This window comes from Xenopus tropicalis, chromosome 5 (genome assembly GCF_000004195.4).
Source record: "Xenopus tropicalis strain Nigerian chromosome 5, UCB_Xtro_10.0, whole genome shotgun sequence".
NCBI classification, from domain to species: Eukaryota; Metazoa; Chordata; class Amphibia; order Anura; family Pipidae; genus Xenopus; species Xenopus tropicalis.
Genome location: NC_030681.2, coordinates 28482945 through 28509148, shown reverse-complemented (window position 1 = coordinate 28509148; position 26204 = coordinate 28482945). Strand labels below are relative to the sequence as shown.

Sequence of the window (26204 nt, the reverse complement as noted above, 5' to 3'; positions counted from 1 at the left end):
ATGAAAACATTAGCAAACAGCATTATCATAGATCAGAATACACTGCTCATGTCTATTTCCTACATTGTGCAGGATCACAAGCACCCCAAGCCAATGCCAATTAGCTGAGCCAGGGGCCCATGCCTAGGAAGGAAAGTGGCTACTGGGCTTATAACATTGAACAGTATAACACTGCTGTACCAAGGGTGTTTGAAAGCAGCTTTAGGGCTGTGGCAACTTCCGCGATTGCCGTGCCGCGTATGCCATCCCACTGGCAATTTACAGTCTCGCCGGTGGGATGTCATTTCGGGGAGATTAGTCGCCCACGACAAGGGAGATTTGTCACGGGCGACTAATCTCCCAGTGTGCCACAGCCCTTAAGTTGACTATAGTGATGAGAGATTTTTTTGCTAGGCATAGATGCACTGCAAAATTCTGTATTTCATCATTGGCAATTCCTTTTACGAAACTGCCACAAAAAAATCAGCACGTCAAAAAATTTGCAGAGTGAGGAAAAAGTTGCAGCCGCATCAAAAAAGTTGTGCGGTAGCCGCAGTTTTGTGAGTTTTTTCAGCGAAGAGAAACAGGACAGATTCGCTCATCACTAGCTGACTATACTGTACATCAGCCAATGGGTCAAATGGATAGCTATCATATACTGTAAGTGGCTATACATGTCTATGGCCACTTAATAGTTCTGTAAGGTCGGCCCAACTGCACAAATGATTAGAACAGAGGGAACAGTCTATTAGAATGGCAAGATTATTGGTCTGAACAGTCTCTAACTGGCCATACATCCACAGATGGCCAGGCCATCTAAACAAATCAGGACATGTATGGCCAGCTTTAGGAATGGATACAAGCAATGAGGGAAATAGTTTTTGGAGTTTTAAGTTGGCCTTGTTGTTATGGAAGTATAACAACCCTGTGTGTGTGGAACTGCATCTCCCACCACCCCCATGCTGCTCTATATCCAGGAGGCAGAACTGCACTCACTGTAGCTGCCTTATGAAACAGAACTGCTGCATTTATTTCACAGAAAAAAGGGCAAATCATTCCCCCAAGGGGTGGAGAAAGGTTTTTACTAATTCTCAGCGTGTATGTAAGAGAGACACAAGATGTGAGTGACAATGGAGAATCAAAGGCAGCCTCTGCCTTCCCTGCACATGTTCTCTTTATTGTGTTTCCCACTTCAAAGCAGACCCCAGACAAGACAAAACAGCCAACAAGCTCCATCGCATTTCAGCTCAAGTCATTTACATAGAAGCCAAATACAAAATCTAACATGCACCGCTTCAGGGCTTTGATCCCCCCTTGTCTTTACTGCTGTCTTTACTGCCGAAAGGCAAGGTTTGGGCAACCTGCAGTCTTTCCCTCTTACTGAATTGCAATTTCATCCTTCTGGAATTTCGGAGATTCTGGGTGTTGTAGTTTTTCAGATGCTGGAGGCTGCAGGTTTGATATTTTTCGAGTAATTGCATATATTTATTACTGAACAAAGAACACATGAATACTATGCTAAGATTAGTATTCATCATGTGGGAGCTTCCATATTGCTTGTCTCAGCTGAGCCATTCTCCAACACACCAGTCATAAATAGATGGTTTTCTTTCTTCCGCAGTATGAATAAATAGATATATTTCTCCATGTAAAAGCTGACTATACATGTAATTAGCTGTTTATCTGGCAAAGACACCAAAAAAATGAGATCATTGACCAATCTAGTCACCTAGGGGGTAGGGCGAATTGGGCTGAATCAATCATTTGACCCCTCAGGCCAATGATCAGTCAAGAAATGACCAAAGCAACTGCCCATGTCAGACAGGTTTTTCTAACCTGACAAGCAGAGATCTAGTTGATTCACAGACATATATTAGTTGGGCAGGCTGTCAATTTGGTCTCATATATAGGCCAATAAGCTAATGAATTGGTCGGGAGTGGCTAAGCTGGCAGCTAATGTTGGCCCATGTTTGGCCAGCTTAACATAAAACAGATTTAATGGCTAATGATAACAGAGCAGGGGCTGACTTGAATGGAAAATGCTGTAAAGGCTGCAATATATCTCAATGCGATATAAATACAGAATAATGATGAGTAAAAACACTACAGTTGTGCTTTTTTTGCAGCCAATAGTCCCATCATATTTCCTGTCAGTCAGGCAGCTTGTATCCACTTCCTGTTTCTAATGAAGGCAAATTTGCAAGCATTACCAAGAGCAGATAACAGGAATAGAAAGAAACAAACACATTAAGCAGCAGAGTGGGAGATAAGGGAGCATAAATAAAGGCAGGGTAACCAAGACTGCAGGGTTGGGTTTATGTTGCACTGGTAGGTGTATCTGGAGGGGGGGGGGGGTTCTGCTTCTGTGGGAGTTGTCCTCTGTTGCTTGACAACTATGGCACCTCTGCATGATCGTTAAGGGTGACAGCTGTGTGGGAGCTGCCATACTCAACTGAATCCTCCTCTTGACAATGCCATGCACTAGGTGACAATGCCAAGCACTATGTGACAATGCCATGCACTAGGTGACAATGCCATGCACTAGGTGACAATGCCATGCACTAGGTGACAATGCCAAGCACTATGTGACAATGCCATGCACTAGGTGACAATGCCAAGCACTAGGTGACAATGCCATGCACTAGGTGACAATGCCAAGCACTATGTGACAATGCCAAGCACTAGGTGACAATGCCAAGCACTAGGTGACAATTTTGTTTAAGGGGGGTCTAAGCCCAAAACTGATCTCAGCTCACTCAGAGTACCCCTCTGAGAATGTTTGCAGGAATACTCTGAGTGAGCTGTTTGAATGGTTCCTGAGATATTAGCAGTTTGGGACTGCTTATACTAGGTCTTTGGCTTAATAGCTTTCTCCTTAGAGTTAGTGCACAGTTAGGATTACTGACGCTCAGTAACACACATGGCAGGTTACCCTCCCGACTGTGTAAACATGGCACAGTGGGCCCTCTGGGGGGCCCAGAGCAATGGAGTTACACCCATGCCAATGCATTTCTTGCTGCAGACTCCCTCGGGGGCAATATTCCAATATCCGAGACACCCCCTCTAAACTTGCTACAGGTATGGAATCTATTACCTGAAAATCCATTTCTAGAGAGCTCGAAAATACAGTAATACTATTTGCCTGCTTTCCTTTTCCTTTGTAATTATAAAACAGTAAGGGGTCGATATCTATTACCCAGAGACCTGTTTTTCAGAAAGCTCCAAATTACAAAAAGGCCTTCTTACATAGCCACCATTTTAAATAATTCAGTTTTTTTAAATGCTGTCCTTTTAATCTGTAATAATAAAACAGTTATTTGTACTTAATGGTAACTAAACTGCATGAATCCATATTGGTGGCAAAACAATCCCATTGGGTTTATTTTATGGGTTGTTTTTTTTTTAACAGACTTAAGGTACAGAGATCCAAATTAAAGTACCCCTTATCCGTGAAACCCCAGGTCCCAAGCATTCTGGATAACAGGTCCCATACCTGTACATTATATTTGATGGTAACTGAGCTGCGTTTTGTATCCATATTGGTGAAAAAAACATTTGCTGGTAACCCCTTTGTCAAGGGCTTTTGGGAAGACCACTGCCAAGGGGATGGAATCTATTATAGTAATAGTGTTAACAACTTTTACATAATAATACTGAATATATTATCTGCTTTTCTTCCCCAAAGTGCATAGAATTTAAACAAAAATCTGACCTGTCTGGATAGATTAGGAAATCTCTGTAATGTTTATTCACTCACACACTGCTTCCTAACCACAAGCAGGCTGTGTATATTCCTTTAGTTTAGTACATGCCAATATACAAATGTGGTGCTAATTGTGACACTGTCAGGCAGACCTGGTGCTGCAGAGCCGTGCCATTGTCTGAGCAGCAAGCTTTGTGTATTGTAGGGAATGGAGCATTATTATGGAAATAGCTGGCTGCTGGCTGTGGGGACTGGGCAATGCCTGCAACATGATTGATTTGGCTTCCTAGGATTTTAATCAAAGGTTTAAAAGGGGTCCTGTAACTCAATGTGCAATAAGCAGCTACATGGCTCTGTATAGGATTAAAAGGGATCTCCACTCAAATAATTGTGTTTTTTTGCATAATGAAAAATATTAATTAGTTATTTTCAATGGGTTTAAAGTGCTCTGTGTAGACAGGAGCATTAGTGCCTGATTTACTGGACACAAGTCACCTACATGGGCCTGGCACAATCCTAGCCACAAGTCTTTTCACTTGCGTGCATGAAAGCAGCAGGCACATTGGCACTCTCAATTTGGCGCTACTTGCAAGTTGTAACTTTAAGAAGCCCACAACTAAGGCAATCAGTAAGGCAACACCTGATTAAGGTTCTGGCACATGGTCCCTTGACAAAGCACCTGAAAATACTGTGTAATTGGGACATATGGGAAGCGCTGCCCAATGGCAAGGCATTTCCGGGTGCCTCATCTCTCAAGGGAAAGGCAATTGCAGACAATATAGCACCCAATGTGCCATTATACTTGGCTAATGATATACTTATAAATACAGATGATATTACCATTGAATAAATAAGGTTCATGCCCCCCTCCAGTGTTCCCACTGGGCACATCATCTGATCCACTCTAAGCATATAGACATACTGGCTTTGCCTTGTAACAAAAAAGCAGGTAGGGGCCCAGAACCAATTGCAAAGAGCTTTGAAGGCCTGGGACATAAAATGGCATTTTAGTGTCAGGCTTTGTTGTTACGAGGAGGAGTCAGACTCCCTTTAAAGTTTATGTCACCGCTGGTGCCAGGACCCAAATAAATGAACAAGGTTTGTACCCTGCGCAGCTGAGCCGGCCAGTCTGAATGATTGCGAGGAGACATGTTTTTATGTAGCAGGAAAAGCTGAAAAACACATGGTGGGACCAACTGAGAAAGATTTCGACTGCCGACTGGTTTATTTTTCTTAGCAAGTAGGATGGACTGGGGGGGGATTGCTACTCGCTGCTAATCCTGCACTCAGAGGCCCTGTAACATTTAATTTGGCAGCACTTAGCCCCCCGTCCCTCCCCCACAGTTAAATTGGGTGGATAATTCTACTGTTCTACAGCTTTCTCACATACAGAGACTTCGTATGCTGGAGAGGTTATTAAATCACTGTAGCTACTTCTTGTGTTGAACCTTAACCCCCCACACTAAAACACAAAATCTGCTGGGAGGGAAACACCTGGCCAATAATACTAGCAATGCACTCAGCACCCACTATTCCAGTGCAAGGGTGACCATGCAGTTAAGCGGGCAAGCTTGCACTCTAGGAAGCTTGGGTATTATTTTTATATCAATTAATTCTGGACTTAAGGTTGCCATACATTGACTATTAAAAGCTGCCTGCTACCTCTCCAGACCAAGTCAGAAGCTTATTGCCCATTGTATGGAGTGCACCACAGTGGCCTTCTTGACCAATATATATTAATCAGATATCTATCAGGCTAAAAAATTCATTTGGTCGGGGACCATATCAGCACTTTGATTCAATCCTCTCCTAATGGTCTGCATAGACCCATATTAGGATCTCGATCAAAAACAATCAGATCTCTTTGATTTGGCCCAGCACCCAGGTGGCCAAATGGACAAAGATGTGCTTGTTTGGCAAGACTCTTGGATCTGTTCATGTATGTTACAGCTTTAAATTAGTAGTTTACCTTACAATTAACTTTTATTTGCATGATACAGAAATTGATGTTCAGCAACAATTTGCAATTGGCCTTCATTTTTTATGGTTTTTAGTTATTTAGCTTTATGTTCAGTATCTCTTCAGTTGGGTATTTCAGCAGCTATCTGGTCGCTAGATACTAATTTACCCTAGTAAACAGGCAGTGGTGTGAACGATAGACAGCAATATGTATAGAAGGGGACCTACATAAAAAGATAAGTAATAAAAAGTAACTATAGCAATAAAATTGTAGCCTCACAAAGCAATAGTTTTTGGCTACTGGGGTCAGCAAGCCTCATTTAAATGCTAGAAAGAGGCAGAAAAGGAAGGCAAATCATTCAAAACTATAAAAATTAAATAATGAAAACTAATTCCAAAATTGCTAGGAACAGGCTTTTCTATAACACACTTAAAGTTAACTTGAAGTTGAACCCACAAGTTATACAAAAACACCCATATTTTTATATTTGCATATTTCTGGCTGATCAGAATCCGACCAAGAAAGCATTATGTCTATGGGCATTTTGAGTGGCTGTGGCATACATATGGTTCTGATCATAAGAGTGGCAGCATTTTAATACATTCAGTATTGCCTCAAGTCCCTTCCTAGTGACACCAGTGGGATGTGACCTGGAGTTCTTACCGCTATTCAGGAGAGGCAATCAAAATGCTAAATGTGCCCTTAGGCTCTGTACAGATGAGCAGTTCTATGACACTTGCCCATCCTTCAAACTTCATTGCTTCTGCCCTCGGGCCAACCTAGTGCATGGACAGTATAATAACATCTCTAGTCTATGTGCCAGGTACAAACAGAAAAATAATCTCCAAGACCCCCAACAATTACACTGTTGCAGAAATGTAGTTCGTGCAGTAGAGTAGTTCATTTGTACGTACCCTTATTCTCCCTATGCAACATTTAGATTGCAAGCTCTCATGCGCTAAACCTAGAAAACCCTGTTTAAAGGGGTGGTTCACCTTTAGGTTAACTTTTGGCATGTTATAGAATAGCCAATAAGCAACTTTTCAATCGGTCTTCATTATTTATTATTGTTTTTGAATTATTTGCTGCCTTCTTTTAACTCTTTGCAGCTTCCAAACGGGGGTTACTAACCCCAGCAGCCAAATAACTATTGCCCTGTGAAATACAGTTTCATGGTTATTGCTATTTTTTAGTACTTATTTTTACTATTCAAATCCTCTCCTATTCATATATCAGTCTTCATTTCATTCAAACCACACCCTGGTTGCTAAGGTAATTTTGATCATAGCAGCCAAATAGCTGCTAATTTGGATCAGCTCCAAATGGGAGAGCTGCTGAACAAAAACTAAAAGAATTAAAAAAAACTACAAATAAGACCAATTGCACATTGTCTTAGAATATTACTTTCTACACCATACTAAAAGTTAAATCAAAGGTGAACAACCCCTTTAATGTTAGGGCTACACAGGCAGTTATGTCCTTTAGACATGAACAGTTATGGGGAGTCTTTTTCTGGGCCTGGATGAGAACAAGAAGTCATTAATGGTGCCAGTGGGAGGCTCTATGCTATTGGCTGCGCTGGAAATTATGATGGCTCTGCCAATGCTCTGAATCTGAGTTTATACAATGGACATTATATATAATGGTTTATAACATAGAGCACAATGTATTTTACCACCATATAAACAGACTTTGCCCAAAGCTTATCTAGTACTAAGGGCCCCAGCATAAACCTGACTGTGTATGAAGTCGTATTTACCAGCGGTTTCTTAATAAGCTATGTGGGTGGCACGGCCCCTGAATTAGGTTTTCACAGCTGCAATAGGCATTAGTGGTATATTCCCCTAATTCTGACCTTTGCTAGCAAACAGACATTTAGTGGCGATTTCAGCTACGCTTCCCATTAGAACTGTTACAATAAGATGAAAAAGAAGCAGATGTGAAAGTTCCCCAAGAACATTACAGGAGCCATTGAAACATGAAAGCCTATATATGGGATTGTTTTGGCAGACACAGGTAATAGTGGCAATTTAACCCAAACCGTTATTACAAATGAGGTCAGGATGGAAGTACAAACATGTTTCTATTTCTAAGCCACAATAATTCTATGTATGAGCGCTAATTAGGGGTGCAAGAGAGTGGCTTATTGTGCTAACACTGGTGTGTGATGCAGGAGTCGGGCAGGTCTGAGGGAAATGCCTCTATATTTGGCCCAACACAATCACGTGCCAATTCATCTCCTTGGCCAACAGCAGTAAATTAAAGGTTCTTAAAGAGCAAGAAGGTACCATTCTTTCAAATACATACACTAAATAGTATTCAATATACTATACGTATCTATACATGCCCACTAAATTATAGAACATCTTTATTTATAGGTATATTTATTTGTATTGTTATCAATGGGTGCTACTTTACCACGGAGTCTTCCAAGGTTAAACAAAAAATCTTTCTTAAACTCTTATACATGTGACTTCCAAGGTTATCAAAAAATATGGTAGCATTTTATTTTGCTTTATTTATCAAAACCTTTTTAGGCCACACATCTCTCAGGGTCATGGTCTACCATTATTCTACTAGACAGATAGATCCACAGATGCTGTAGTCAGGACCAGAGTAGATAGTTAGAAGATAGATAGATATATAGATAGATGGATATTTAGATAGATGATATATAGATAGATGATAGATAGATAGATAGATAGATAGATAGATAGATAGATAGATAGATAGACTAAAACACTGAACAGCAAGACAACAAAATGGAGAAAAGTAGACAGACAATAAATAGACAGATACACAAATAGACACACTGTAAAACAGATAGGCAAACACAGGTAAGTTGATATAAACATATAAACAGAGATAGATAGATAGATAGATAGATAGATAGATAGATAGATAGATGATAGAGATATACTCAAATAGACAGAGAGTTGATATAAACATATATAACAGAGATGATAGATATATAGATAGATAGGATACAGACATACAGAGAGATTCAGTGAAAGTGATTAGCAACACTACTGACAGCCAAGGTGATGATACAGTAGATTTTCTTGCAAAGTATTAGCACTGCTTTAGTACTAGTGACCATGAGTCACGTGAGGTTGGATAGATAGAATGGCTCTCATGATACAATAATTCTTCGGCCTTCGGTGAAATCCCACACAAACACTGCAAATTTCCAGCTGAAACGGAAGAAACAGATCACTGATGCAAAAACACCTAAATGACCAGCTCTGTCTATTTACGTCCACTTTTTATTACTTCAGTGGTGAATTTTTCCATGGCCTTTCTGCTTGGAAACTGGGTAATAAAGCAGAACTAGATTGCTGGAAATAACCCAATTAAAACCAGGAAACAAAATCTCTTTACAGGCAAAAATATGTATTTTCTGTAAGAAACTCATCAAATTAATATTGTTAAACATACATAAAGCAGCAACATATTTTACTGTGCTGTTCCATAATACAGATTACATACACACACACACCCTTTTATTCACAGAGTTGTTGTACTTATTGTTCAGCGCTGTGGAATATGTTGGCGCTTTATAAATAAATGATAATAATAATCACATAAACCTATGGAATGCTGGGTAAGTGCAGTTTATAAAGAGGTTCATCAATGGCCACTTAGTAACATGCATGCTACTTTCACTTTATACTAATTTTTCGCACACTTTTTATATTGCCCACTTTTTCAGGGTGTATTAATTTTTCAAAGTTCCCTTGACAAAGGCATCTAAACTGAAACGTTGGGGTAATTCTCCCATCCAGGGTATCTGCCTTCACCTTTTTTTGCTATTTATTGCTGGGTGGTATGAATATGTTTGATCCTTGGACGATATTGTGTACATATCTTATGAATGTTGAATCGTTGTTACACAATAATCTTATATTTTTAATTGCAATACTACCCTTGTATGGCTCTTTTTAGTGACCAAGGTCTTTATGTGGTCTATTTCTGTATTAACGTTTCACCTGAAAATGCAACGTGGTGTCAGGATTACTGGCATCTTGCTGCCTGGTTGCTAGGGTAATTATGGCCTAACAACCTAAGATATTATTGATTTATTATATTGCCAGACCATATTCAGCAGTACTATAGGGGGAGAGTCCACAAGTCATGGACTTAATAAAGTTGTTAAGGGGGGAGGCAGAAATGGTCACTACTAGACCCTTGTCACTAGTGACAGTGCTACAGCTTTGCAATCAGGCTGAATCCTACTCAAGCACTCTAATACACCCCTGCCAGCAGAACTGCCTCCACCTTCCCACACTTTATATCTCTGGATTCTCAGTATTTACAGCCTTGCAGTTATATGACTCTGCTGGGTGCCTTGTCTGGGGCTCACACAATCCTAACAGCTGGGCAATTCCCTGAAAAAATAGTAATAATAATAGCAATAAATGGCAGAGAGCGCTGTACAGAGAGCTGCAATCGCTCTTAGTGTTCAGCAGAGGCTTCAGGACAAGACAGCGCAACAATAGAAGTCAAGTAAGCTCCATAAGCGCAGTCAAAATATTCACTAGCGATTTATCATCTATAAACCTCCCCTGTATATGGGATTTTATTTCTATGGGATTTTATTTCCTCTCAATCTGCACCAAAGGAGAGCGAGCGATTTCCTCATTATCAGACAAAGGGGTTAAATGTAAGAAACACAAATCCACAAAAAAGGAGAAGTCGCACAGACAACACGGACAGTAAATGCCGTCTGTCGGTTTGTGGATTGGGCTCCTCTAGCTCCCTCTTGTGCCGCTCAGAGGACTCAGGCTGCAGAGGCGGATTCCTTCAGTGGGGGCGGGGCCTGCGGATTGCCCCGCCCCAAGGCATGACATCAGGCATACACAGTGGCTGTGTGAGATGCTTTGCTTTAAGTTGAGAGTTGGAGGTGGGCTGGGGAGGATCTGCCTGGAATGTGTTCCCTCTGCTCACTGATCCTGCATGGTACTAGCTGAATGGTTTCTTCTGTTTCCCTGCACAGACACTCTCTCTGCAGCCTAAGGACTTGCCTTTTTTTTTTTCTTTTTGCTCATTACTCCTGGAATGACTCCTGAATCTGGTTTTAGTATTGGATTTTCCCTCTGGCTCTGATCAGACAGGTAAGCATGGAAACACTCCCTTGTGCAGATTTCATTCATGGGAAATGCCATACCGATTGTGTATTATGGGAAGTGAGTGTTGCTATGTGTTGTGACTGCAGGGATCATCAGGGCTGGGGAGTCACAACCTCTGCTGACTGAGGGAAAGTTCATAGTGGGGGGTGTATAGGGGACTCAAGTTGAGCCCCTTCCCAGCTGTGTGTGTATGACTGTGTATGTATGTCTGTGTGTGCCTGTGTGTGTATGTCTTTGTATGCCTGTGTGCTTGTGTGTGTGTCTGTGTGTGTATGCCTGTGTGTATATGTGTGCCTGTGTGTCTGTGTGTGTGCGCCTGTGTGTATATCTGTGTATGCCTGTGTGCTTGTGTGTGTATGCCTGTGTGTGTGTGTGTATGCCTGTGTGTGTGCCTGTGTGCAACATACAATCAGATTCCTAGGTTCCAGTCCTGCTCCTCAGTAACCAGCAGCTTAGTGAGCCCACAGACACTAAACTTTACATTGGAAGGGCTATTGGGGGGATTTGATTATTAAAGAGCTTGCATTTTCCCAGGGTCAGTAAAAGTGCTTGTGTGGCAATGTCTCTCCAATAGTGTGCTCCGCAGCCAAGAAAGGAAATCGATCATCCCTGGAAGCGGAGTTGTACATGGAGAGACCTGGCTGGCACGCTCATTTACAGTGACTTGGGTTAGAGCTGAGCACTTTGCACTACAGCTACACCTACACTCCAATCCCTGAACTGCTGCACCGCTAGCCCCCAATTGTTTCCATTGCACTGTGACTGAGAGGGGCTTATCCCCTTCTAGGCACCCCCCTCTCCCAAATCCACTGCCTGGCCAAGGATGTGACCAGCATAGCAATGGCTCAGAGAGACAGACAGATAATGAGAAGCTTAAGGGGGGACACTGGGAATTGTCCAGCCATGGGGAAGCCCCTGCTGGGAATGGGGGGGATTAATAAACACAAGAAGGATGAAGTAGAAAATATGCAGAATTAGCAAGTTAAAGCCAAGGTGCCTCTAAAATCCACATCAGCCTTTCATTTGATCTGCCCTGAGTTGCAGCCTGCCACTTCTGCCCAGCGTTTGATCAGGCAGCAAACAGGGATTCAGGCGCTAAAGGCATCAATGCCCGCTGTGCTGGGGGGGGGGGGGGCAGGTTTAGTTGTTTGTAGGGAAACCTTCCCCTGGGTGCTCATAAAGCAAGAGCAGGGGAGAGACCTCTGTACCCTCCTGGCTTGTGCCCATGGTGTGCAGCTGCTGGCAGCCCGTGGTGAGGGCATAATGCTCCCATTAAACAAATTCCTCTCGCTGGGGCTCTGCCGCTCGCTTTAGCCAACAAAGAAGATTATAAAATCCTTGCAAATATATTCTTTAGGTATTACCTCCTAATCGCATTATTCCAATCATAATCTGGTGGGGGCTGTAAATACTATTAGTGCTCGCTATACCTCTAATATCCCCTGTATGCAATATATTTATTTATGGACTGAGAACAGGGATGGGAACAAATTCTTAACAAATTCATCTCAACTATAGGGTAGCCTTGGCGTACTTTATGTATGCTCCATTTGGGTGTAGGCACAGCCTGTAGGAAGGAGTGTAAATATAAAAACTATTTAATTTATAGGCAGTTGGATTGTTTTCTTTTCCTATAATATGTGCATCAGTTTAATGGAACATTCTAGAGAAGCAGTCTAACCTCCAGTAAAATGGACATGGCTGCAATATGCTTTGAAGTTGCAGTGTCCCTTTAAGTGTTAGGTACTGTGGCTGTGATTGTAGGAGGCAAACTTTCCACTGGTACATTAGTTGTTGTGTTAGTTGGGAGCCAAGCAGACAAGCACGGGTGTCTATAAAGGCCACGTCCCGGTTCTGATAGCGCTGTGGGCAAGTCAAGGTTGGGAGATGTGCACTTTGGTCATATTCTGCCTGCTGTCAGACTTTGTTACCAAACTATTAATTATCTATTCCCTAGGTCCCTTCTCTCTGTACATCACTGTCCAATCAGATAAAGTCCAATTATATTCACCATCTACTGCCGGCGGGCGCTTAGCCCCCTAACGAACATTACTCCCCTCAGGATGAAAAACACAATTATCAGTTTAGACATACTGATTGGAAAACCTCTCCCCATGTTAAGGCAAAGGCTTGAGTAAAGTCATTCTGTCCATGAATTGTTTGCTTTTATTGCACAGGTTTTGGGGGGAGCAGTATCCCTGTTAACCCTTTGCTGTGGCAAAATTATCTGATTATATACTAGAGACTAAGGGGTCTCAGTACCTTGGGGTGGTGTTTGGAAATTTGGGGTTCATATTATCTTGGATGGCCATGGTCCTATGGTAGGGTGATGTTTTGTCTGTAACCTTGTAGTGAGCTAATGGGTAACCCAGTAACCTATATGACATCAAAGGGATGCCTTGAATCTCTCTCTGTGGGGGGAATATATTAGGTCTAGTTTTGTGGCTACATTTGCATCTTATTGATTAAAGAAAAGCAGTAGGACTGATATTAGTAATACAATGTATTCAGGGCCAAACTGTAACTATTATATATGAAAGGGGTGTTAATTTCCTTGTACATCACATATCCCCTGTCTCGACTGTACTACAACTCCCAGCATCCCTTGTCAGCCTAGGCTGGCAGTGGATTCAGCAAGAGGGCAGCAGGCAGGAGTTCCATGTAAACAGTATAAACTTTATTCCTGCCCTTCATTACTGGGAGCAGCAATGCGTTCAATGCAGGGGCATGACTGTAAAACGAACTGACGGGATCCGTTGCAGGAATTTTGCTCGATTGTGTTGCATAACCCGGGGCTAAATAATTCAGACAGTGGCAGAAGGCAGCGGTCAGAGGGAAAACATGGCTTTTCAGTTTAGTGCTGTTTGCACTATTTTGTGTTGGCGGCATTGTCAGTGGTAATCACTAAATAAATACCATGGTTAATGAAATCAACATGGCCATTAGGGCTGCACAAAGTCTTTCAAAAAGAGGACTATTCCTTGTTCTCGCAGACACCAATGTTCCGCTCAACGGGAGACTTTGTTGCAATTAAAGCCAGGGAAAGTGGAATGAAACAGCGAGTGTCTGACTTGTGGGGCTCGACAGAAAAAGGCATCTAGCAGTGTGTACCACCCCCAAGCGGGCATACGCACAGCTGGAGACGCCCCGCCATCGATTTTTCATCTCTCTGTCTGTAACTCCTGGTTTGTGGGGGGTTTTTTTCCCCTTCCACTTAAACAAAAAAAAAAGCAAGAAAAATGTCTAAACTCTGTTTTTTGTTGAAAATTAGGAGGATTAGGATGTTTGTAAAAAAATACATTTTACGGGCATATTTATTTAAACACACAGTTATTTATATTGCACAAATATTTCACGTTATACATCTTGCTTTCATTTTAATTTAATTACTTCCATATTCTGATTTGGAATCAGAGCAGAAAAAGAAAACAAGGTTTAGACTGACAGAATTTTCTTTTTTACAATACAAATTCCCAGTAGTTTAACCACATTTTTTCAATAAAAACCACTCAAATGTAAATGTTACTATTATATTATTAATATAAAAATATACATTAATATAAACATATACATAAATATATATTTATATATATATATATGTGATTAAAATATACTATAATAAAGAATAAGTAAATATATATAAAATAATTCGGGAATAGCTGCTTCATAGCTGATAGGGTTGGTAAGGCCCTAGAAACCTTAATAATCTAATACATTAAAATCCAAAAAGGATAATTTTAAAAGGTTATGGGGATTCAGAAATAAGCAATTTTAAAGCATTGTGGGGGACCAAAAAACAGAAACAGTGAAACCTAAGACGTGGCACAATACTGCCAATCATAGGATAAGCTTATCTATGGTGACATGGGGCCCAGGTGGAGGACAACATCCTAATTTTAAATAGATACTGACCAATCAGGAGTAGAAAAAAGGGGAATTTATTATTAAAGCATGTAAGGGAGCAATGGCCTGTAGCTTTTCATGCACAAAACGCGTAAGGCCATTTGAGCCTTATATGATTTTAAAATCAAATTTCACTTTTTTTCCTATTAAGTAGGTATTCAGTCAGCGCCTCCTCAAAGTTGGCAAAGCAAAAATAGGACAGAGCTGCTTTTCACCCAAGCTCCAAAGCACTTTCCCCACCTCAAGGTGAAGTGTGGGGAATTTGTTAAAGTGCTAAGCAGGTAATTCTTCACTTCAGCTCCGCGTCCCTACGTACTTGACGAACAATGGCATCATTTATTTCTCTATTCTCTCTCTCTCGCTGCCGTGGAGTAAGTTTCCTTGGCAACTTTGAAGAACGAGAGAGAGCCTTAGACTGCATTCATTTAACAATCAGTAGAAATAAAGTGATTTGTAACATGGCTGTAAGTAATATAGTTCATGAGGGGTTTGGTAGAACGTTGAGTCCTCCACTGTTTGGATTGTTATTTCTAGAAATGAAAAGGAAGGGGACAATTATAGACAAAATGTGATCTCTGTATACATAACACTGTGGGTAATTTATAGCAAAGACTTAATACAGACGAGGCAGGCTTTGGAGAAAGCTCCTTAAATCAACATGTGGCTTTCCAGCTGCTTGCTAAACTACATGTCCCAGCAGCCTCTGAAAGCCTTTGGCTACTTCACTGTCAATGATGTAGTCTAATGACAGCTAGAAGAACCTTCTTACATAAACACTAAAGAGATTTAAAACAACTTTCTATTTTAATTTTATATTGCATTGTCTATGAGATTTGGGCAATGTTCCTTCTACCTAAGGGTCCTTCTTCATAGGTCTGTGCTCTTTGACAACACACTCTAGAAACAATGAATACACATCGATATAAAGTTAAGATCTCCTTTCCAATAAATCATTGTGGGCAGATACATTACACCAACATCTAAGGGAATACTTAAGGTGCCTGTTATCCCATAGGAGCCCTACTTGGCATAAATACTATATTTCCATTCAGTAAGGCCTTCTGCTAAGAAGAGGGCGAGGAATCATTTTGTCCGATCCTCTATATTTTAGACCAAATACATAGTCAACAAACTTCAGAAGGACTAGTAAAACTAAGCTGTACCTGTAATTAGTAGAATAACTTCACAAGAAATGCAATGGTGGCAAGGCCACTTCAATTAGATGTTCTCAATTGAATAACTACCCAGCAATCCAGTTATGGACCTTCCTTCATTATATATAGCAGTCATTTCATAAACTAATTGGCCCAGAACACATTAACCTTCCACTATTTTATTTAAATTAGACAGTTCTAGTTCTAAGACACTCTATGAAGTGCAAGATGGTGGAATAAGGACGAGTCCAAATGGACAGGCTGGGAAGTGCATCAATGTCAGCCCAGCCCTACCCAGCAACGGCTGGGAGCATGATATTTTATGCATCCATCTGTGTTTTAATGACGGAAGGTCAGCAGTGGCAGAGAGGGAGAATCAAAGAGAACCCTGTGTCTATGTATCGCTAGGAGTGCCTAGGTTTCTAACTTTGACATCATGGCAGCCATTCAAATGCAAAATACCGAGTATCAAACAAAGTGGCGAGCAGATGCGAAGGAAGCGATTTCTTTTCATTAACCTAAGGAAAAGGCGGGGAAAGAATTATTTCAATTCACATAACTTTTCTTTCCCCTCTCGCAGAGACGTGTGGTTCTTTCTATCTTGTTTGCTCTGTGCTGCCGGCAGGAAAACAGTTCCCACTCCTCAGCAGCCTTAATGAGCTTTCAGTTGAGTCCAGTGGCTTCCACCACAATGGTGGCAATAAAAAAACTGTTTGCATAACAATGGGGGCTAAAAGGAAACAGTTGAACTTGCAAGGCAGAGATAAAACAAGGGAAACACAAACAAATATTATTATGCACACAGGGTTATATATCGTTTGCATTCATTTCCCCTCATTTTGGATGCTAATTTGGGTCACTTGGCATCAGGTTCCAAGTGTGCATATGTATAAAGGTGTGTGTATGTCTGTACCTTTTAGCTCTTTATGATAAAAAGTTTAATCCTCGCAAACTGTGAGCACACACAGAACCCCCGACAATTACCTTAAATACTCATGATCAAAGCTACAAATGTGAAATGAAACAACTGTTTTTTAATTAAGGGAAAGCAGATTGCGAAGGCCATAAAAATGCTTTATTGTATGTTTAGCTGCAGAAAGCATTTACCCCAGCAGTTGTTAGAGCAGTTCTAACATGTGGCAGAGATAAAATGGAGGAAAACAAAAATGATATTTTAGCAATCTTAGTTAAGATATATGATCTGAAATGTCTTTTTTTTTTTTTTTTTGCTAATGGTTAAAAACCTTCCTTGGCTGCTATGTGCTTCTGGGTAGTTTCCTATAGACGGTTGTAACAATAACATTCGCTAATTGCATCTCAGTCATTACGAGTTTCTATTGTTGGTTATTGGTGCAATTGAATGCTGTTTGACAATCTTTCGTTAAAGATTTCATTAAAGGAATTTTTATTTCCCTGTCTGACGGAACTATAAAAACCCATGAGATGTGATAGTCTGTTCAGTATAGCGCACACACGGCCATCCTATGGCTGCACAGCTACAGATGAATTATTTAGGGAAGGGATGGATTTATTATAAAGAAGGCCCCTGTCTGTCTTATTCAGCACACTGGCAATTCAGTACATTTTAATTCTCTGGCAGATGCTCTGCATGCTGGATGCCATGTAATTACTGAGTGGAGAAGCAAATTGCTGCTACGGCATTCCTTAATTTCAGGGTCAAGTATTTCCAGTTCATTTTAATTCTTTCACGTGTCGCTCTAAGCACCTTAGAAGGATGACCCTGCACATCCATAAACAAAGGGGATGTTGTCAAATCATAGACAGATGTGGGGGTAAGAGAATAATGGCGCTTCTTGTACTCGGACGCATATATTATTGTGGTCAGCTTGATAGGAAATGTATTTCTCAAATTACGTCTACAGATGGGGCGTGGGTATTTCCCCCCGTGGGCACTCATTTTATTATGAAAAAAAGAAAACCAAAATATGTTTTTGTTTTTTTTAATAAGGAGTGATGTCTTGAGGAGTGAGGGGTGACTCCCCAAAGTAGCATCTAAACAGTAGATCTGGGTAGGGCGTAGGTGGACGATCAGGTAAAGTAGGTCCAAAATGGAGAAAGTAGTAATAGTCAGTAATGGTGACCAGCTTTTTGCTATTTAGTATCTGTAGAAGTAGAATTCTCAGCTTCATCAGTCAGCCAAAGACTGTCTGGGAGTTGTAGTTAAGTAACATGCCATAGATCAGTTTAAAAGAAAAAAAGAAATTCCAGTTATTTTTATTACCCTGTAGGGGGGTATTAATGAATAAAGGAAAGTTTTTGTACAACTACATTCTTTAACCTCCGACCCAAAGTGTTGTACTCTGGTAAAACAAAACTAGCTTAGCATGCATCATTAAACCTCTTTAAGTTGCATGGAACCCACTTGGACTATGGCCATCGGAGGCCTCACAACATGAGCCAAATCTGGTGTGCAGCAGAGCAGCCATGGGCCCCCTTGTCCTGGGTTATCTATTACACAGATAACGCGGTGGACAAAATGTGATTGTGCTTCAGTTTGTAATCGAAAAAGACAGGTGTCACCGTTTGCTAAAGCAATTTCTCCGCAGTTGGTTGATTGAAGCTGACTTCAATTACAGTTGCTCTTGGATGGATGCGTTGGAATGGCTGAAACCCTAGTAGACGTGGCAGACATCGGTACCAGCATGTGACCTCTGAGAACTTTGAGGCTTAGCAGATTGCAGAGTCAATGAAATTCTTTACTATTATGCTAATGAAAATGCCTCAATCAGCCTAAGAACTTCATTCCATTTTAGTTTAGTATGCAAATGCTTGCTGTCAACATTTCTTTTTTTAATTAACAACTGTTTGTTTTTTTATTCTCCCCAGGAGCTTAATCTACCAAGGATATCCGATAAGGAACCTATCAATAAGGGAAATAGCTGGCACATGTATTTTCTGAAGAAACCTACAGCCCCAAGCATCTGACTTCATAACGTTTCTAATATAGTGGGGTGCTTTCGAGAAAAACATGGAGAAAAGGATGATTTTGCTATGGGTATGAATCTTATGGAATCTGATTACCGCACTTGGTTTGTTTTGCACAGGAAGCAGGGCAAATACCATGCTCTTGGCCTAAAAACTGTTCCATATTATAAATAGGATCTATTAATGCAGAGGAGAACTGGCTTTGGAAAGGAACATTTACAAAGTTGAAGGCATTTTTATGGCAAAAAAATTAAGCTGACCAAAGGAAACAGTCAGAATTGTATTTAGTTGTATTTACAATGCTTTATGACCACGGACGCTCCCTGCACAAGGACCTACTTTGCTAACCATCCCTGGTAGACTTTTGTTGTGATGCAAACAAAGCATTGTGACCCTTGGCACCGTCTCTTACTCGCTGGGATTGTTTGAATAAGCACTGTGAACAAGGGAGTGCTACATGAGATAACCCAGACCTCTCTATTCTTGGAAACACAAAGCCTTGCCTGCATTTTGCCTACTGGATATTTCAAGAGAACATCAACTTACACTTTCCAGGTAAGCATGCCATTCTCTAGGATAAGTCAATTGCTGGTACTGGAGAGAGAGACTGTAGACAGATATATTCTTTGTATAGCCTAAATTCATAGACTACACGAGCACTTGTCTAGGACAAATATGTGCTGTCTAGCTTGAACCTTTTAGACTCTTCCAACATCTTAAATGGGGGTTATAAGGAAAGTATAGGCAATTTATAAGTGATTTTAGAAAAAACTTTGGACATAGGACATATTTGTATTTACAATCAAGGTAGGGAAGGGTAACCTATTCCAGTATTATTCAGCTAATACTAACTTTTAGCAGGGCCTCTACATAAGTCATTTAGTGATAAAAGTGGTATTTTGGAAGATTAAGGTGTTCTTAAATAGAAAATATGTGCCATAATGAAAGCATTCAGAAATGAAAGTGAAATGTTAAGCATGGGGAAACAATACTTAACTGCATATAATGTAACCTGTGCAGCATTCCTAAGCCTATGGATTTAACTACCACCTCGCCTGATATATTTTATCTAAGCTTAACGTGTCTGGCAGTTTCATTCTTTGTATGTCTATCCGTAAACATAATTTCTATGAAAAAAATGGGGGGATTTTGTTGGGTTGAACAAAAACTGCCTAAGTATACGGTGTGTATTAGTAATGTAGGTCATCCCATCACTGCAAAGGCTTCCCCTTCTACATATTGACTGTATTTATTTTTGTTACAGGCTTCGTGACACCATTGGGAAGAAATCATCAGTGACCATGTCTACAGAAACTTGGAACTTATTTGTTGCATGGGCTCAGTTGTTACTATTATTTAGAATATCACCACAATATGTCAATGCCAAACCCTGCCCTTCAGTGTGTCGCTGTGATGGAGGCTTCATTTATTGCAATGATAGGGACTTGACGTCCATTCCTTCAGGTATACCAGATGACGCTACCACCCTCTACCTGCAAAATAATCAGATCAATAACGCTGGTATACCTTCTGATTTAAGAGGGCTGGACAAAGTTGAGAGGATCTACTTGTATCGCAACAGTTTAGATGAATTTCCAATAAATCTCCCAAAAAATGTCAAAGAACTGCACCTACAGGAAAACAATATACGGACTATAACCTACGATGCACTTTCACAGATTCCTTCCATAGAAGAGCTGCATCTGGATGATAATTCTGTATCTGCAGTCAGTATAGAGGATGGAGCTTTCCGAGACAACATCTTTCTACGGCTCCTGTTCCTTTCCAGAAATCACCTAAGCACAATACCATGGGGCCTGCCTAGAACAATAGAAGAGCTACGTTTGGATGATAACCGTATTTCCACCATCGCTGAGATCTCTTTGCAAGACCTCACCAATCTGAAACGTCTTGTCTTGGATGGGAACCTTTTAAACAATAATGGTCTGGGAGAAAGGGTCTTTATGAACTTGATCAATCTGACAGAACTCTCTTTAGTACGCAATTCTCTTACCTCTCCTCCTGCAAACCTGCCTGGCACCAACCTGAGAAAGCTTTACCTTCAAGAAAACCATATGAACTATGTACCACCTAATGCATTTGCTGATTTAACGCAACTCTACCGCCTTGATATGTCAAATAACAATATCACAGCTTTACCTCAGGGTATATTTGATGACTTGGATAATCTAACCCAGTTATTCCTTCGCAACAACCCTTGGTATTGTGGTTGTAAAATGAAGTGGGTGCGTGACTGGCTGCAATCTCTGCCTTCCAAAGTTAACGTACGTGGGCTGATGTGCCAGGCTCCAGAAAGAGTAAGAGGAATGACCATCAAAGACCTTAACAAAGAACTGTTTGATTGTAAAGACAGGATTGGTTCAAATACAATTCATGTCACAACAACAGTGTTAAACTCTTTGCTTCCAGCACAAGGCCAGTGGCCAGTGCCTGTGACCAAACAGCCTGAAATACGACCTCCGGATATCAATAAAATCTTTCGGACAACGCCAATACCAGTCAAAAAAATTATCACGATTCAGGTGAAATCCATTACGACAGAGACTATTTATATCTCCTGGAAAGTGGCCCTGCCAATGACTGCTTTGAGACTTAGCTGGCAACTGGGACATAGTCCTGTTTTTGGATCTATAACAGAAACGATTGTGACCGGTGACAGGACAGAGTATTTGCTTACAGCTCTTGAGCCAGAGTCACCATATCGAATATGTATGGTTCCCATGGAAACCGGCAACATCTACCTTTCCGATGAAACCCCTGTTTGCATTGAAACAGAGACTGCTCCACTTAAAATGTACAACCCAACCACCACGTTGAACAGAGAGCAAGAGAAGGAGCCTTATAAGAACTCAAGTTTACCATTAGCTGCAATCATTGGAGGAGCGGTGGCTCTCGTAGCTATTACCCTCCTTGCTTTGGTGTGTTGGTACGTACACAGGAATGGGTCTCTGTTTTCCAGGAACTGTGCCTACAGCAAAGGTCGCAGAAGAAAAGATGACTATGCAGAAGCTGGTACAAAGAAGGACAATTCCATTTTAGAAATCAGGGAGACGTCTTTTCCGATGATACCAATAAACAGTGATCCAATATCCAAGGAGGAGTTTATAATACACACTATATTTCCACCCAATGGAGTGAGCCTGTACAAAAACAGTCACAGTGAAAGCAGTAGTAACAGGAGTTACAGAGACAGTGGTATACCAGATTCCGATCATTCACATTCATGATGCGGAACGGCACAAGACTTTTTTTTTATATATGAACTAAAAAACGAGTGATTGGAATTCACTGTTCTACTGCAAAACACTGGATACGAGATTGAAGGAGCAATGTACTGTACATTTGCCATATAATTTATATTTAAGAACTTTTTATTAAAAGTTTAAAATTTCAGGCTGGTGCTGCGATTAAATGTAGCACGACACCTGACCACAATCTTCTATTTTTAGTATTTTTTTGTAATTTGTACTGTATTTTCCTTGCTAATATTGAAGTTACGGACCATTTAACTTTTTGTGTTCTACTGAGTAATATGACTTGTCAACTGTGAAAGTGAAAAAAAAAAAAACAATTTTTCTTTATTTTATTTTGCTGTGTTGAACAATCAGACTTTTTTTTTTTGTTCCGTTTTTGGGGGTTCTCTTTTCTGATCCTTGTACAAAGCACAGAGCATATTTTGCATTTGGTTTTTTAAACACAGTAAATAGAAAGTAGCCACAGTCTGTTACGCAGCTCTCGGTTTTAGGAGGCCTGTCAAGAACTGTACAAGAGATAGCTATATAAACAAAATGTGTGTAGTAATGGGCATTATCGCTTGTTTAAAAACAACTGCATCTGGTTATATACTCAATCATTTCATTTAGCAAATAAAATCATATTTATGTTTGAATTTATACCATTCTATCAGTATATTGCTTCCAGACAAATCCTAGGTCACATTTTAAAATATGTATAAAAAGATATAAAAAACCATGGCGACTTTCACAAGCAGATACTTTTCAGCTCCCAAAAATAAATCATATGCTGCCATTTTTAAACGGTACTATGTAGTCTTGGCATCAAGTTCTTAAACAACATTTCAAAAAATGATTTATGAATTCTAAAATTTTTTAGAATTTGTGCAAATTTGAGCACACAGAATACTTTGTATACACGCATATTATTCCCGCACCACATACACGGTTTCCCAAAGGGCTCACAATGAAAGGGATCGCTGGCACATAAGTAATTCTATAAAGTGTTATTAAACCGTCACCGTAATTTATGCAGTAATTTATTTAAAGTATAGGAATATGTAATAGCATTTACTCTATGCCCCAGGGAAAATAAATAAATGCAATTTTACTCATCTGAGCCATGCAAAAAATAAAAATTATATCTAAACGTAGTTTTCCAGAATATTGGCTATTACCCAGAATCCTGTGTGGTACATGGAATAGTGCCCATTACTAGACCAGTTCATTACGTAATATTAAAGAAATGCCATGTTTTGTTTTGTTTTTTTTTACCTTACCATTAATTGAGCTATTTACTATTGAACACAATATACACTTTTGTTGCCATAATATTTTTCCACTTTTTTTTTTTTTTTTTTGGATAAGAACCAAAGTGCGTTTTAAGCCCTTTGGCCAGTCTTGTATGTGCCTTGATCCAATGCTACATGTATTCAGCTTTCTTTCAGTGACAATTTTTTCATAAATGCCGAACTATGAAAAATATTGCCGAATAAAATGGGAAAAAACACGTACAACATTACTGCGATTCACTTTGTTTTATTTGTTCTGTAGAGGAAGGGGGGGGGGGGGAAATCCCAGGCTCCAAGCTTGAGCACATTTGCTAGCTATTATTAGGAAACCTAATCAGCAGCAATTATTTGCAGATTTCTATTGCTTCTTTGTTCACTTGAGTCCTATCATTTTGTATCTGCAATTTTGACCATCAAGCTATCAAAAGTATTAAGTGTCCTGCAACCTTAGAATTGCAAACATACTAGCAGAAGGCAAGCGCGGCACAGATAATTCCCTGGAGATCAAATAAGTGCTCAACTGTCTAAACACGGCCTGTGTACATGCGTCAGTATTGAGCAGGGGTGGTTAAGTGAGAGCAGGAATGATTGACCTGAGGAATTATCCTAATTTGTGTTTAAGAGAGAGCATTCTGTATTGCTTATGTGCAAGTCGGCTTCGCAAAATGATGCTGACATATTTTTAGCATGAGTTTCCTGTGCTAGAAACCGATCTTGCCATGGATAGCCACCACTTCTAATTATCAGCCTACCATAGATAGGACTGGAAAATAAGAAGACTTCATAGCAGTCTATGGCTTATTTTTCTTGCAGAGTAAACTTATAAACATTGTGATGAAAGAGCAGTGTGTCTCTAGTCTGGTCTATAGCACGTGCTTATTTCCTTTTATATTGCAGAACACGGGATTCAACAGTGAAGCTCTAAGCACTTTACCCACATTTCCAGCTCCAGCTTTCTCCTTATTAAGCAGCCACCTAGTAGATATGTGGAATAAATAGATTTTATTGGACCTGCAGAAAAATAGTTTTAGCCCTAAAACTCATTTCTGTGAAGGTCCAGAAAGTTTCCAGTAGGAAATTACTGGGAATGTACAGGCTTTTCAGCAAGGAAACCCATTGATAAAATCGAGATCCCTAGACAAGATACTGATTTTGGGTTATGCTTATAATGAAAATTAATGGCAGACCCCTCTAGATATGATGGTACCCCATGCAGCATTTATCAAGGCCTGGTGCATTGTTAAATAATAAGCATGGCCTCTGAGCAACCAGTGCAATTTCTCCAGTTATTCATGTATAATAGTGCTAGTATCATTTGTATACCTAGGAACTGTCCCAGTACCCCACACTTATTGTACAGCGCTGCGGAATATGTTGGCGCTTTATAAATAAATGTTAATGTAATGTAATGTAATGTTGATGCCAAATATACAAAATGTGGGTTTGTGGCCCACAGAAAGTTCTATAGAGGTGGAGTACAGGGCCGGTATGATGGACAGTAAGGGTTTGATGGTTGGCCAATACTTTGTATCATAGATACTGATAGAAATCTTTCAACGTGTTTTTGTCTCTTAATATCTGTGATGTGTAGAAAGTAAGGGGACTACTAAGATGGTGCTGGAATCACATAGGAGCAGTAATACAAGTGTAACTTGTGTGCAACTGGGATATTTTTTTAAAGCCACTGAAATAGCAGAATGAAAACTTGCTGGGCAAGTTCAAACATACCAAACTGGGCTACATAGTTATTTTGGGCTAATGACGGTTGAATATTTTCAAGATCTCATGAAATAATAAATTCCGACATGCACATAGCTGATTTGCAACAAGTGGCTCAGACAGGAATGTCATGGCTCCAAGTTTATGGAAAGCATGTGGCTGCATACCTGCTGTACATTGGCTGTCTCTAGAAAGCAGGAACAGTGGCCAAAGCAGAACCTTGTGCATACACTGGCTCCGCACCCTTCTGCCCCCCCTAGAAATAAAACCGTCACACTAGATACATACCAATTGCACTTTACACTTCCTACTTCACATTCCTATATCGATCAAAGGTGCTCCTTTGTTTGTCTAGATACTGTAATGTGAATGTGAGGGCGTTACTGCCTATACAAGGGCTAATAAAGCAATACATACTGGGTGATGGAATAAAAGGCAGGCAGCAAAGGTAGTGAGGTGACATGGCAGGCAGCACAGGAGTGACAGGATTTTCTCCATCAGTGGAAACCTTTGCAAGGTCTGATATAGGGAACCTATCGACATTGATTTGGTCTCACCCACTGTAATGGCTTTTAAATAGCAACTTAACAGGGTTGTTCAGCTTTACATTTACGTTTAGTGCCACATTCACAAGCTTATTTATCAAATGGTGAACTCTAACTTCCAACTAACTCTTTGTAGTATGGGTATTGGATCCCTTATCCGGAAACCCATTATCCAGGAAGTTCCAAATTACAGAACGATCATCTACCATAGACTCCATTATAAGCAAATAATTCTAATTTTTAAAAATGATTCCCTTTTCTCTGTAATAATAAAACAGCACCTTGTACTTGATCCCAACTAAGATATAATTAATCCTTATTAGAGGCAAAATAAGCCTATTTGATTTATTAAATATTTATTTAAATGATTTTTAGCAGACTTACATTGTGGAGATCTAAATTACGGAAAGATCCCTTATCTGGAAAACCCCAGGTTCCAAGTATTCTGGATAACAGGTCCCATACCTGTATAGTATTTATACATATAGAGGTAGATGTACTAGAATTGTAAAAATGTGTTTTCCCTGTTCTCAGCCATTTTCCCTGCACAACTTACTATTATGTACAAATGGTTTCCCATGTGAAAATGTATTTTGGCCTGAGTGAGAATTTCCCACATC

General features: G+C 40.2%; 2 protein-coding genes across 3 annotated transcripts in view; one reads left to right on the top strand and one right to left on the bottom strand.

Moving 5' to 3' along the window:
* Positions 1 to 26204, bottom strand: part of macrod2 (MACRO domain containing 2) — a 1296131-nt gene that overhangs the window by 1011347 nt on the left and 258580 nt on the right. The window lies entirely within an intron of this gene.
* On the top strand, positions 10509 to 23550 carry flrt3 (fibronectin leucine rich transmembrane protein 3). Of its 2 annotated transcripts, XM_012962695.3 has the most exons (3): positions 10509 to 10756; positions 18676 to 19329; positions 20039 to 23550. In XM_012962695.3, exon 3 carries the CDS (start codon positions 20076 to 20078, stop codon positions 22020 to 22022), a length of 1947 nt encoding a protein of 648 aa, XP_012818149.1. In that variant the 5' UTR covers positions 10509 to 10756; positions 18676 to 19329; positions 20039 to 20075; the 3' UTR covers positions 22023 to 23550.